Genomic DNA, 13,056 nt, shown 5'->3' with positions numbered 1-13,056 from the left:
GTTTTTTCCACTTTTTAAAATATTTGCTTTTGTTTAATATCATTCGTAGAGTAGTGATATGAATTAAAATTCTTCTTTGCCATGGGAAAAGGTCTTTTTATCATTTTTTTACAAATTTAAAAAACTTATGGCAAGGAGGAAAATTATTCTTTTTATATCCTTTTTGTGAAAAATTTCCCTGTAGAATACATATTGGAAACAAAGGAGGGCTAGGAAAGGAATGACTGTATAAATGGTTTTCTGTTTTTTAGTGGAAATGACTGAAGTTATTTAATGTTCCTTAACTTCTTTCAATATTTATTTTTTTTATCTCTATTTATAGTAGAAAATACAGAGTTTTTACAGCAAGCTGCTTTAGAAGAATATGGTCCAGAGCTTCATGTGGCTTTGAGGAGTCGAAGAGATGAATTACACTATTTAAGGAAACTTACTGAACTACTTTTTCCTTATATTTTGCCTCCTAAAGCAACAGACTGCAGGTATAAATAGTCTGGAAAATGTCATAGCAGTATTTGCATACCATGCCATATGTATATTGCTATTCTTGATCATAATAGGAGTATACTAAAACTTGAGATTAACCTATAATGTGAATAAATTTTCATTTAAGAAATATAATTTGTCATGTCTTAAAATGTCATTTTAGGTGCTAAGTATTGGTCACGTGTTGTGTTGCTTAGAATTTTTTGGGGGGGTAAGTGATCTTGGGAAATCAAGATAAATATGAATAAAACCAGCTTTTTTATTTGAGATCATTATACTTTGTTAATTTCTTGGTGTTTCATTTTAAAGACATAAACATTGTGACTCAGTGGCAGAAACACTTTGAATAAACTAAACAGACCAAGTTTCTGTTTTAAGGTTATACCTGGCAAGAATAATTAGAATTCATCTAGACCATCCTTCCTTGTTCTGGCAGGAACTTTTTTAGATTTTTCTGTAAAGTTATCTCATTACTCTTACCCTGATAATTCTTTTTTTTTTTTTTAAAGATTTTATTTATTTATTCGACAGAGAGAGAGACAGCCAGTGAGAGAGGGAACACAAGCAGGGGGACTGGGAGAGGAAGAAGCAGGCTCCCAGTGGAGCAGGGAGCCTGATGTGGGGCTCGATCCCAAAACGCAGGGATCACGCCCTGAGCCAAAGGCAGACGCTTAATGACTGCACCACCCAGGCGCCCCTATTTTTAAATTTTTTAAAAGATTATTTGTTTAATTGACAGAGAGAGAGCGAGTGCACAAGCAGGGGGGAGCAGCAGAGGGAGAGGGAGAAGCAGACTTCCCGCTGGGCAGGAAGCCTGAGTCGGGGCTGGATCCCAGGACCCTGGGATCATAATCTGAGCCAAAGGCAGAGACACTTAACCGACTGAGCCACTCCAGGGATCCCTTAGTGATGTACTTTAAATAAATATTACTTAATTTTATTTGTAACATTTTTTTAAAAGATTTTATTTGACACACAGAGGGCACAAGCAGGCAGAGCAGCAGGCAGAGGGAGAGGGAGAAGCAGGCTCCCCGATGAGCAGAGAGCCCAATGCGGGGCTCGTTCCCAGGACCCCGGGATCACAACCTGAGCTGAAGTCAGACGCTTACCCGACAGCCACCCAGGCACCCCATAACACAAAGTTTTTATTAAAAATTTAAAAAATTTTAAATATTTTAATGAAAATATTTTAAACAGATTAATGTATGTTAATTTAAATATTATAATCACAAATTGTATTATTAGTTTTAAACATTAATTTAAAAATGTATTAAATATTTTAAATATTCTGAGATGGAGAGTGTTTTCTAATGCTCACCCAAATCCCTCCTGTTGAGGAAATGCTTTTCTCTCTTAAAAATACTCTCTTTTAGCCAGTTCAGGGATCCAAGTATGGTCTTGGGAGCATAAGCATTACTTGGGAGCTTTTTAGAAATGCAGAATCTTGGGGCATACCTACTGAATCATAGTTTGCATTTTAACAAGATCTCCAGGTAGGAACTGATGTAAATCACTAAATATGTGCAATATTATTTGTTTTTCCAGATCCCTGACCTTACTTTTAAGAGAAATCCTCTCTGGTTCGGTGTTCCTTCCTTCTTTGGATTTCCTAGCTGATCCAGTAAGGCTTAAAAAATGGTTTTAAATTGTGGTAAAATACATACAAAGTTTACCATCTTAAATGTTTCTGTATGTATAGTTCAGTGATATTAAATACATTCATTGTTGAGCAACCATCACCACTGCCTATATCTAGAACTCTCTTCATCTTACAAAACTGAAATTCTATACCTATTAATAATTCTCCATTCTTCTTTCCTCCAGTCCCCTGGCAACCACCAACATACTTCCTATCTCTATGAATTTGACTCCTCTGATACCTCATATAAGTGGGTCCATGCGGTATTTGTCTTTTTGTGACTGCCTTATTTCCCTTAGCATAACGTCTCCAAGATTCATCCATGTTGTAGCATATATTAGAATTCGTTCCTTATCTAGGCTGTATAATATTCCATTGTAGGTATATACCACATTTTGCTACTTATGCATCCATTGATGCTTGAGTTGCTTTTACTTTTGAACTGGTAAGATTTTGAAGAAACAGGAATAATTTATAAACATTTTAAATGCTGAAGTCAGAATAACTTTTTTTTGCCCACTTTCCTAACAGTGGGACCCAACATCACATTAAAAAAAAAAATTTATTGGGGACGCCTGGGTGGCACAGTGGTTGAGCGTCTCCCTTCGGCTCAGGGCGTGATCCCGGTGTTATGGGATCGAGCCCCACATCAGGCTCCTCCGCTATGAGCCTGCTTCTTCCTCTCCCACTCCCCCTGCTTGTGTTCCCTCTCCTGCTGGCTGTCTCTGTCTCTGTCAAATAAATAAATAAAATCTTTAAAAAAAAATTTATTTATTTGAGAGAGAGAGTGTGTGAGCACGAGCTGGGGCCAGGGCAGAGGGAGAGGGAGAGAGAATCTCAAGCAGACTCCTTGTTGAGTGCGGAGCCCCACATGGGGCTCAGTCTCACAACCCTGAGATTGTGACCTGAGCCAAAACCAAGAGTCAGATGCTCAACTGACTGAGGCACCCAGGCACCCCCTGCGTCACAAATTTTTTAAAGTCCCTCTGTGTTACATGCGTGCAGATGCTTTGCCACTGTTCCATTTGCTTCTTCGTTTTTCTAGAAACTTTCACAATATGAAAAAAGCTTTGAGAATTTTAGGTAGAATATAGTAATGGAATTATTTTGACCTATGTATATTATTTTCCATTAGGATACTGTGAATCATTTGCTTATCATCTTCATAGATGACAGTCCAGTGAGTATTGAGTATTAAGTATGAATTTTGATTCATATCCGTTAAAGCACATGGCACTTTTATTGAATTAATAAATTCTCTTTCTTCAAAGCCTGAAAAAGCAACTGAACTGCCTTCCCCTTTGGTTCCATTCTTGCAGAAATTTGCAGAACCTAGAAATAAAAAGCCATCTGTAAGTATTTTTTAGCAATAATGTATATTATTTTTGATATAAACAATTTTATCACATGTTTGTATGGCCTTAACTTATGCTTCTCCCATATTGTATCAGGTGCTGAAGCTAGAATTGAAGCAAATCAGGGAGCAGCAAGACCTCTTATTTCGTTTTATGAACTTTCTGAAACAAGAAGGAGCGGTGCATGTGTTGCAGATATGTCTGACTGTGGGTGAGGCTTACCTGTGCACTTTACCAAAGTCATTTTTACACTTTTTAATTTATTTACTATATATTTTAAATACATTTGAATGTTTTTTATCTGATTTTGTAGTTGTCATGTGTCATTGTACTACATTTCATTTCACTAGATACTCTAATACCACCTTTGAGTTGTCTCTTAAGTGTCCACTCCTTTCCAGATTGGAACATAATTTATAACTGACTTCTAACGAACTGACTTCTTTTTTTAAATATAACTTAAAAAAATTGAGATATAATTTACACAGTGAAACTCACAGAACTTAAATGCACAGTTTGATCAGTTTTGACAAATCTATACATCTGTGCAACCTACACTTTTATCAAGATACAGAACATTTTCATCACCCCAGAAAGTTAGGGCCCTTCCCAAACACTCCCACACCTGTCAAAGCAATCACAGGTCTGGTTTCTCTCACCACAGACTAGTTTTGCCTATACAGTTTCCTTATATAAATGGAGTATATGGTATGTACTCTTTTATGCCTGACTTCATTGATTCAGGATAATGCCTTTTAAGATTGGTTCATGTTGTGTAGAGGAATAGTTTGCTCTTTTTTTTCTTAAGTGGTGTTTTGTATGAGTGTACCATGTTTTTGTTTTTGTTTTTGTTTTTTTTTAATCCATTCTCCTTGTGGATTGGTATGTCTGGACTGCTTTCATTTTTGGGCGATTATGAATAAAATTGCAATGGACATTCTTGTATAAGGCTTTTTGTTGGGCATATGTTTAATAACTGGAAGTAGAATTGCTGGGTACAGGGTAGGTACATATTTTGTTTTATGAGAAACTGCTAAATTGTTTTCCAAAGTGGTTGTACTTTTTATTCTCCCTAGCAAATATGTGAGACTTCTGGTTGCTCCACACCTTTACCAAAATTTGGTGGTGTTTATTTATCTTTTTAATTTTAGCCACTTTAGTGGGTGTTTGGTGGTATATGATTGTGCTTTTAATTTGCATTTCTCTAATGACTGGTGTTGAACATTTTATCATATGCTTATTGGCCATTCAAATATCTTTGTACATGGAAGTGTTTAAGTCTGCCTATTTTTTATTGAATTGTTTTTCTTTTTGTCATTAAATTATAGGAATTCTTTATATATTTTAGATGCAAGTCTTTTGTCAGAAATAAGTATTAAGAATGTTTTCTTCCAGACTATGGCTTGTCTTTTCATTTTCTGAATAGTATCTTTCGATGAGTAGAATTTTGAAATTTTGATGATATTCAGTATTTCTGTTTTCTGGTTAGTCCTTTCATAGACTTCCTTGGGAAGTCCTTGTTACCCTAAGTCAAGGTGATACTTGCTCGTTTTTTGCTGGATGCATTATAGTTTTATATTTTACATGTAGGTTTGTGATCTTGAAATATTTTTCATTGGTATTAGTTGGGGGGGAGGTTCATTTTTTCCCACCTGTGGATATGGATATCCAGTTTTTCTGATACCCATTTTTTGAGGAGACATTTTTTTTTCCAATCTTGAGTTGCTTTGGCATCTTTGTTAAATGATTTGACCATATACGTGTGTTCTGGATTCTCTTTTTTTCCATTGATTCATGTCTGATTTTTTGGCTAATACCATCATCTTGATTATTATTATATAGTATGTCTTGAAGTCAGGTGACCTAAGGCCTCCTATTTCTTTTTTTTTTTTCAAATTGTTTTGGCTATTCTAGGTTCTTTGCATGTCTATATACATTTTAGAATCGGATTGCCTATTTCCACACACACATGCACACACATGCTCATGAATACATACACACATATGCACGTACACACACGCACAAAGCCTAGTTTACTTTGGAGTTTTTGACTGGAATTACATTAAATCTATAGTATTGATCAACTCAGGGAGTAATGCCATCTCAACAGTATTTGGGTTTCCAGTTTATGAACATGGAATATTTTTCCATTCATTTCAGCCTTATTTAATTTCTTTCTATAACATTTCATAGTTTTCACTGTAGGTCTTTGTTTTGAAGGTATTTGCGTGTGGTATTTAAAATAATCTTTAAATTGTGGCTAATAAACAGAAATAGTATTGATTTTTCGCATATTGACTTTGTATCCTGTGCCCCTTGCTACATTCACTTATTAGTTCTGTTAGCTTTTTTGTACATTTCCTTAAGATTTTCTACATCCATAATTATGTCATTTGCAATGTAGTTTTACTTTCTCTTTTATAGTGTTTATGCCTTTTATTTCTTTTCATTGCCTATTGCAATGGCTAGGACCTTTATTATGTTGAATTGAAGCGGTAAAAGTTGACATCCTTGCCTCATTCCTGATCATAGGGGGATATCACTTAGTGTTGTACCATTAAGTATAGTACTAGTCTGGTTTGTTTTTGTTTTTGTTTTTGTTTTTGTTTTTGGTAGATATCCTTGATCAGATTGAGAAAGTTTCCTTCTCTTCCTGGTTTGCTGAGAGGTTTTTGTTTTGTATTTGTTTTGTATTTGTTCCATATATTCTTTATTCTTTTACTCCTTTCCTGCCTTTCTTTGGGTTACTTGAGTATTTTTTAGTATTTCATTTTATCTCTTCTGTCGACTTTTTATTTATGTCTCTTCTGTTCTCTTGTTTTAGTGGTTGCTCTGAGATTACACTGTCAGTCTTTAGCACAGTCTTCGTTTAAAAATATTTAGCTGCTTCAGGAACACTGTAAGAAATTCAGTGTATTTCCAGTTACCCCCTTCTGCCTCATGTGCTGTTACACATTTTAATTCTGTGTAGGCTATAAACTACAATATATTGGTATTTCTTCTTCAACTCTCCACCCCCCCCCCCCATTTTGACCCTTAAGGTATCGGTATATTTACCTTTCTGGGACTTTTTATTTCATTCTGCAGAACCAGGTTTCTGTTATCATTTCCCTTCTGCTGAAAGAAATAGTTTTTACATTTACTATAGTACCAATCTGTTGGAGGTGAATTCTCTTAGTTTTTGTCTTTTTTTAAAAATTTGAATTCAGTTAATTAACATATAATGTATTATTGGTTTCAGAGGTATAGGTCAGTGATTCATCAGTCTTATATAATACCCAGTGCTCATTAACATCACAAGCCCTCCTTAATGTCCATCACCCAGTTACCCCATCTCCCCATCCACTCCCCTCCAGCAACCCTCAGTTTGTTTCCTATAGTTCAGAGTCTCTTATGGTTTGTCTCCCTCTCTTCCCCTATGATCCTCTGTTTTGTTTCTTAAATTCCACATGTGAGTGAGATCATATGATAATTGTCTTTCTCTGATTGACTTATTTCACTTAGTATAATACCCTCTAGTTCCATCCACATCATTGCAAATGGCAAGATTTCATTTTTTGATGGCTGAGTAGTATTCCATTATATATACGTACCATATCTTCTTTATGCATTCATCTGTCAATGGACATCTGGGCTCTTTCCATAGTTTAGCTATTGTGGACATTGCTGCTATACACATTGGGGTGCAGGTGCCCCTTCCGATCACTGCATTTGTATATTTGGGGTAAATCCCTAGTAGTGCAATTGCTGGGTCATGGGGTAGTTCCATTTTTAACTTTCTGAGGAACCTTCATACTGTTTTCCAGAGTGGCTGCACCAGCTTGTATTCCCACCAACAGCGTAAGAGGGTTCCCCCTTCTCTGCATCCTCTCCATTATCTGTCATTTCTTGACTTTTAATTTTCGCCATTCTGACTGATGTGAGATGGTATCTCACTGTGGTTTTCATTTGTATTTCCCTGATGCCGAGAGTGATGTGGAACACTTTTTCATGTGTCTCTTGGCCATTTGTATGTCTTCTTTGGAGAAATTTCTGTTTATGTCTTCTGCCCATTTCTCAATTGGATTATTTGTTCTTTGGGTGTTGAGTTTGATAAGTTCTTTATAGATTTTAGATACTAGCCCTTTATCTGATAAGACATTTGCAAGTATCTACTCTCATTCTGTCAGTTGTCTTTTGGTTTTGTCAACTGTTTCCTTTGCTGTGCAAAAAGCTTTTTACCTTGATGAAGTCCCAATGGTTCATTTTTGCCTTTGTTTCCCTTGCCTTTGTAGATGTGACTAGCAAGAAGTTGCAGTGGCCAAGGTCACAGAGTTTGCTGCCTGTGTTCTCCTTTAGGATTTTGTTGGATTCCTGTCTCACATTTAGGTCTTTCACCATCCATTTTGAGCCTCTTTTTGTGTATGATGTAAGGAAATGGTTCATTTTCATTCTTCTGCATGTGGCTGTCCAATTTTCCCAACACCATTTGTTGAAGAGACTGTCTTTTTCCCATTGGATAGTCTTTCCTGCTTTGTCCAAAATTAGTTGACCGTAGAGTTGAGGGTCCATTTCTGGATTCTCTATTCTGTTCCACTGATGTATATGTCTGCTTTTATGAGAGTATCATACCATCTTGATGATTACAGCTTTGTAATAGAGCTTGAAGTCTGGGATTGTGATGCCACCCGCTTTGGTTTTCTTTTTCAATATTCCTTTGGCTATTTGGAGTCTTTTCTGGTTTCATACAGATTTTAGGATTATTTGTTCCAGCTCTGTGAAAAAAGTTGACAGTATTTTGATAGGGGTTGCATTGAATGTATAGATTTCTCTAGGCAGCGTAGACATTTTAACAATATTTGTTCTTCAATCCATGAGCATGGAACATTTTTCCATTTTGTGTCTTCCTCAGTTTCTTTCATAAGTGTTCTGTAGTTTCTAGAATATAGATCCTTTACCTCTTTGGTTAGGTTTATTCCTAGGTATCTTATGGTTTTGGGTTCAATTGTAAATGGGATCGACTCCTTATTTTCTCTTTTTTTCTGTCCCATTGTTAGTATATAGAAATGTATCCAATTTCTGTGCATTGATTTTATATCCTGCCACTTTGCTGAATTCCTGTATGAGTTCTTGCAATTTTTCCACATAAAGTATCATGTCATCTGCAGAGATTTTGACGACTTCTTTGCCGATTCAGATGCCTTTTATTTCTTTATGTGGTCTGATTGCTGAGGCTAGGACTTCTAGTACTATGTTGAACAACAGTGGTGAGAGTGGACATGCCTGCGTGTTCCTGATCTTAGGGGAAAACCTCTCAGTTTTTCTGCATTGAGAATGATATTCACTGTGGGCTTTTTGTAGATGTTTTTTATGATACTGAGGTATGTTCCCTGTATCCCTACACTGTGAAGAGTTTTAATCAAGAAAGGATGCTGTACTTTGTCAAATACTTTTTCTGCATCTATTGAGAGGATCATATGGTTCTTGTCCTTTGTTTTATTAAAGTAGCGTATCATGTTGGTTGATTTGCAGATGTTGAAGCACCATTGCAGCCCAGAAATAAATCCCAGTTGGTGATAGTGAATAATCCTTTTAATGTACTATTGGATCCTATTGACTAGTATCTTGGTGAGAATTTTTGCATCCATGTTTATCAGGATGTTGGTCTTAATTCTCCTTTGCTCTGGGGTCTTTCTCTGGTTTTGGGATTAAGGTAATGTTGGCCTCATAGAAAGAGTTTGGAAGTTTTCCTTCCATTTCTATTTTTTGAAATAACTTCAGAAGAATAGGTATTAGTTCTTCTTTAAATGTTTGGTAGAATTTCCCTGGAAAGTTCTCCGGCCCTGGACTCGTTTGTTGGGAGATTTTTGATTACTGCTTCAATTTCCTTGCTGGTTATGAGTCTGTTCAGGTTTTTTATTTCTTCCTGTTTCAGTTTTGGTAGTTTATATGTCTCTAGGAATGCATCCATTTCTCCCTGATTGCCTAATTTATTGGCATATCGTTGCTCATAATATGTTCTTATAATTGTTTGTATTTATTTGGTATTGCTTGTGATCTCTCCTCTTTCATTATGATTTTATTTCTTTGAAAGAAAAAGAGAGAAAAAGAAAAAGAAAGAAAGGAAGAAAGAAAGAAAGAATTCTTGTCTGTTATCTCTTCAGATATTCTGCCTCATTTTTTTTCTCCTTTCCCTTCAAGTCTCCAACCAAGATCATATATGTCTTGTTCCTTTTTTAAAACTATTTCCTTTCCTCTCTGTGTTTCAGTTGGATAATTAAAATTTAGGGGGTGAACTCCATATTAATACCTCTTGTAATAAGGAAAGGCTGTTAATATTTTGTCTATTCTGCTATCATCTGTGATTTTAGAAAAAAAGATTCATTTGTTCACACACTCAGCTCCATCAGTAATCTAGTCTCTGTGATAGAAGGAAATATTTTTTAAAAACATTGACTGGAACTTAAAAAAAACTTTAGATTTCACTGTCATTTAGTAAATTGGATTTCAAAATATTAAAGACCCTTGGTATAAACAATTAATCAAATATGTTCTTTAAATATACTATTGTAAATTTTAGAAATTCGTATTGCTATGCAAGTATTTACATACTTTATATTATCATATAAAATATTTGGTTAACTGAGTTTCTCTTTCATCTGGGTAGTAATTTTATTTCCAATTAAATTTTTTTTAAAAAGCTTAAAATGGGGGCGCCTGGGTGGCACAGCGGTTAAGCGTCTGCCTTCGGCTCAGGGCGTGATCCCGGCTTTATGGGATCGAGCCCCACATCAGGCTCTTCTGCTATGAGCCTGCTTCTTCCTCTCCCACTCCCCCTGCTTATGTTCCCTCTCTCGCTGGCTGTCTCTCTCTCTGTCGAATAAATAAATAAAATCTTTAAAAAAAAAAAAAGGTTAAAATGATAAATGGATTGTAATTGCTGCTTTTAATATTGATTACAATTAGGCTAGGAACAGTGTATTATGTTATATATTAAATTATATTGAATTAATTCATTTTTTCTTACTTTTTCCTAATTTGCTAGAGGAATTCAATGATAGAATTTTACGACCAGAGTTATCAAATGATGAAATGCTGTCTCTTCATGAAGAGTTGCAGAAGATTTATAAAACATATTGTTTGGATGAAAGTATAGACAAAATTCGATTTGATCCCTTTATTGTAGAAGAGATTCAAAAAAGTAAGTCAAAGATGTTGATGAGAATATAGCCCTTTTACAACTTTTTAATGTTTTTGGTTTTCTCCTGTATTCAGTGTTTATTATTACAACAGCTGTGTGAGGTGCACAGGTAGCCATTACCCTGTTAAACTAACAAGATGAAAGCTTTGATGAAGAAATTTACTCATAATTTGTATAACTAATACTTGCCAGAACTGGAGCTTGGTGGTTCTGGTTCCTTATCCTAGTTTGATTTTTATACCTTACAAGTGGCTTTTCTGCAAAACATAGTTTTAAGACTGTTTGTATGCTCTTTCACTGTTATTTTAAACTAATTTATAATCTATTTATGGTATTCATAAACAATTTCTACAATATAATTTTTTTTTAATAGTTGCTGAAGGCCCATACATAGATGTTGTGAAACTTCAGACTATGAGATGTCTTTTTGAAGCATATGAACATGTACTCTCTCTCTTGGAGAATGTGTTTACTCCTATGTTCTGCCACAGTGATGAGGTAAGTCAAAATATTAATCTTATTTAAGGATTTTTCTTCAAAATTTAGTAGTGGCTTTGATATCAATAGGTAAGTGATTCAAATAATAAACAAAAATAAAACATGATTAATTAAAAAAGTGAATACTCTTTCACTACAGAAATTAACGGAGATTAGAAGTTTACTGTAAAAGTTCTCAATACCGAAACCATATTTGTATATATCTGATTAGGTAGATTGTGACCAGATTGGTTTACCTGATTTGCCATGTGCCTGAGTGGCTTTGTAATACTGTGGTGTTGCAGAAACTCCATTCTTCTTTTACATACATTATTTACAGACATGGGGAAATCAAATCGCTTGAATATCTCCATTTGCAATATTGTAATCCTTACTCTATTTGCCTGTTTTTGTTTTCACTTGATTTAAATTTTGTTTTCTTTAAAGTGGAAAGTCGTAAGGTAAAAAAATAGCATGTTTTAATATAAAATAATCATAATTTTTTTAAAGTATTTCAGGCAACTTTTAAGAGGTGCAGAATCACCAACACGCAATTCAAAATTGAACAGGTAGGTATGATAAGTCATCTGTGTGGTTTGTTTTTGTTCTTGCTGATGCTAATTATTCTTGTGATAGTATCATCTTTTTTAGTATGTTTTTCTTTGACTATGTGGTTCCATTGCTATATAAGTAAACAAGATATTTTATTAAGTAATTGTAGAGTTGTACTATATATAATAATCTGAAAATGCCTGAAATTCTTTTAGAAAAACTTAACAAGATACACACCATTGCCTTGCTGATATCATAATTAATACATATTGGTGCTTAATCACCTGCTTTATTGGATCCTGTGGACGACATGCATAAATGAAATCTACAGATAACTCAATTTTAGATGGATTTTTTCCCCCCAGAGAATACTTTTTATTAGAGTACTTACTGGTTACAAATATGGAGAGGTTTTTCTCTCTTTTTCCCATCTCACTTTCTGGAAATATATGTGTGCAGTTATATAACTCAGAGAAATAATAGAAAAGAGAGCTTTATCCATTTATAAGCTGGATAAGTAATGTCTTGATTTGCCCTTACATCATTGTATGTACAAAATTGACGCATAACAAATCTATAAATCCACAGAATGGATATTCACATTGCTCTCAACACCTTCCAGTTTGTTTGAGCAAGATCTAATATATAAATAAGTTGGAGATGTGGTACAAAGACAGAAGTAGGTCAGAAACTGGAGTAAGTTTTTCGATAGTACAAGGAAAAATGTGAAAACCTTAGCCATGGGGAGAATATATTGTATTTTTTTAAATTTTTATTTTATTTTATTTATTTATTTATTTATTTATTTATTTATTTATTTATTATTTTTTTAAAAGATTTTATTTATTTATTTGACACAGAGAGAGACAGCCAGCGAGAGAGGGAACACGAACACAAGCAGGGGGAGTGGGAGAGGAGGAAGCAGGCTCCCAGCGGAAGAGCCTGATGTGGGGCTCGATCCCAGGTTGCAGGGATCACGCCCTGAGCCGAAGGCAGACGCTTAACGACTGCGCTACCCAGGCGCCCCTATATTGTATTTTTTGACATAACCTAGGGATGTAGAAACAGATTTGAATTTTTTGAGTGTTGAATTTATATATTACAGTCATGAAACATTGACAACTTAATAAAAAGTCGATCCTTGTTATTTAAAACAGCATATTTTACCCAATCCAAGTACCTCTCTGATTTGAATACTTTTTAAAGACTTTTATCAAATTTTCCAGCATCGTTTGAGAAGCAGGTGGAATTTATTTCTGTTTATAGACAGGATGTTTGGAGTGCCATAGTAGAATATTAAGCTTAATCACTCTCCTGTATAGGGCCACTTAAGGGGAAGTGGTTCTTTGATCTTGTAAGCCTGCCGAGGA

The 13,056-nt window shown here is 34.9% G+C and overlaps 1 protein-coding gene across 17 annotated transcripts in view; it reads left to right on the top strand.

Moving 5' to 3' along the window:
• The window catches only part of SNX14 (sorting nexin 14), an 83,509-nt gene that overhangs the window by 33,320 nt on the left and 37,133 nt on the right, over positions 1-13,056 (top strand). For 9 of the 17 annotated variants that reach the window (XM_057303895.1, XM_057303892.1, XM_057303891.1 and 6 more), the window contains exons 8-15: positions 323-479; positions 2,029-2,104; positions 3,258-3,302; positions 3,394-3,474; positions 3,574-3,688; positions 10,502-10,657; positions 11,031-11,155; positions 11,645-11,703. In XM_057303895.1, the coding sequence (XP_057159878.1) occupies positions 323-479; positions 2,029-2,104; positions 3,258-3,302; positions 3,394-3,474; positions 3,574-3,688; positions 10,502-10,657; positions 11,031-11,155; positions 11,645-11,703 (814 nt within the window). The remainder of the gene's footprint in view (positions 1-322; positions 480-2,028; positions 2,105-3,257; positions 3,303-3,393; positions 3,475-3,573; positions 3,689-10,501; positions 10,658-11,030; positions 11,156-11,644; positions 11,704-13,056) is intronic. The other 8 variants (XM_057303894.1, XM_057303896.1, XM_057303893.1 and 5 more) reach the window with 1 other exon arrangement.

Source organism: Ursus arctos, unplaced genomic scaffold, assembly GCF_023065955.2.
Source record: "Ursus arctos isolate Adak ecotype North America unplaced genomic scaffold, UrsArc2.0 scaffold_29, whole genome shotgun sequence".
In the NCBI taxonomy this organism is placed as follows: domain Eukaryota; kingdom Metazoa; phylum Chordata; class Mammalia; order Carnivora; family Ursidae; genus Ursus; species Ursus arctos.
The sequence above is the reverse complement of the archived record's forward strand: the minus strand, read 5'-3'. Positions and strand labels throughout refer to the sequence as shown.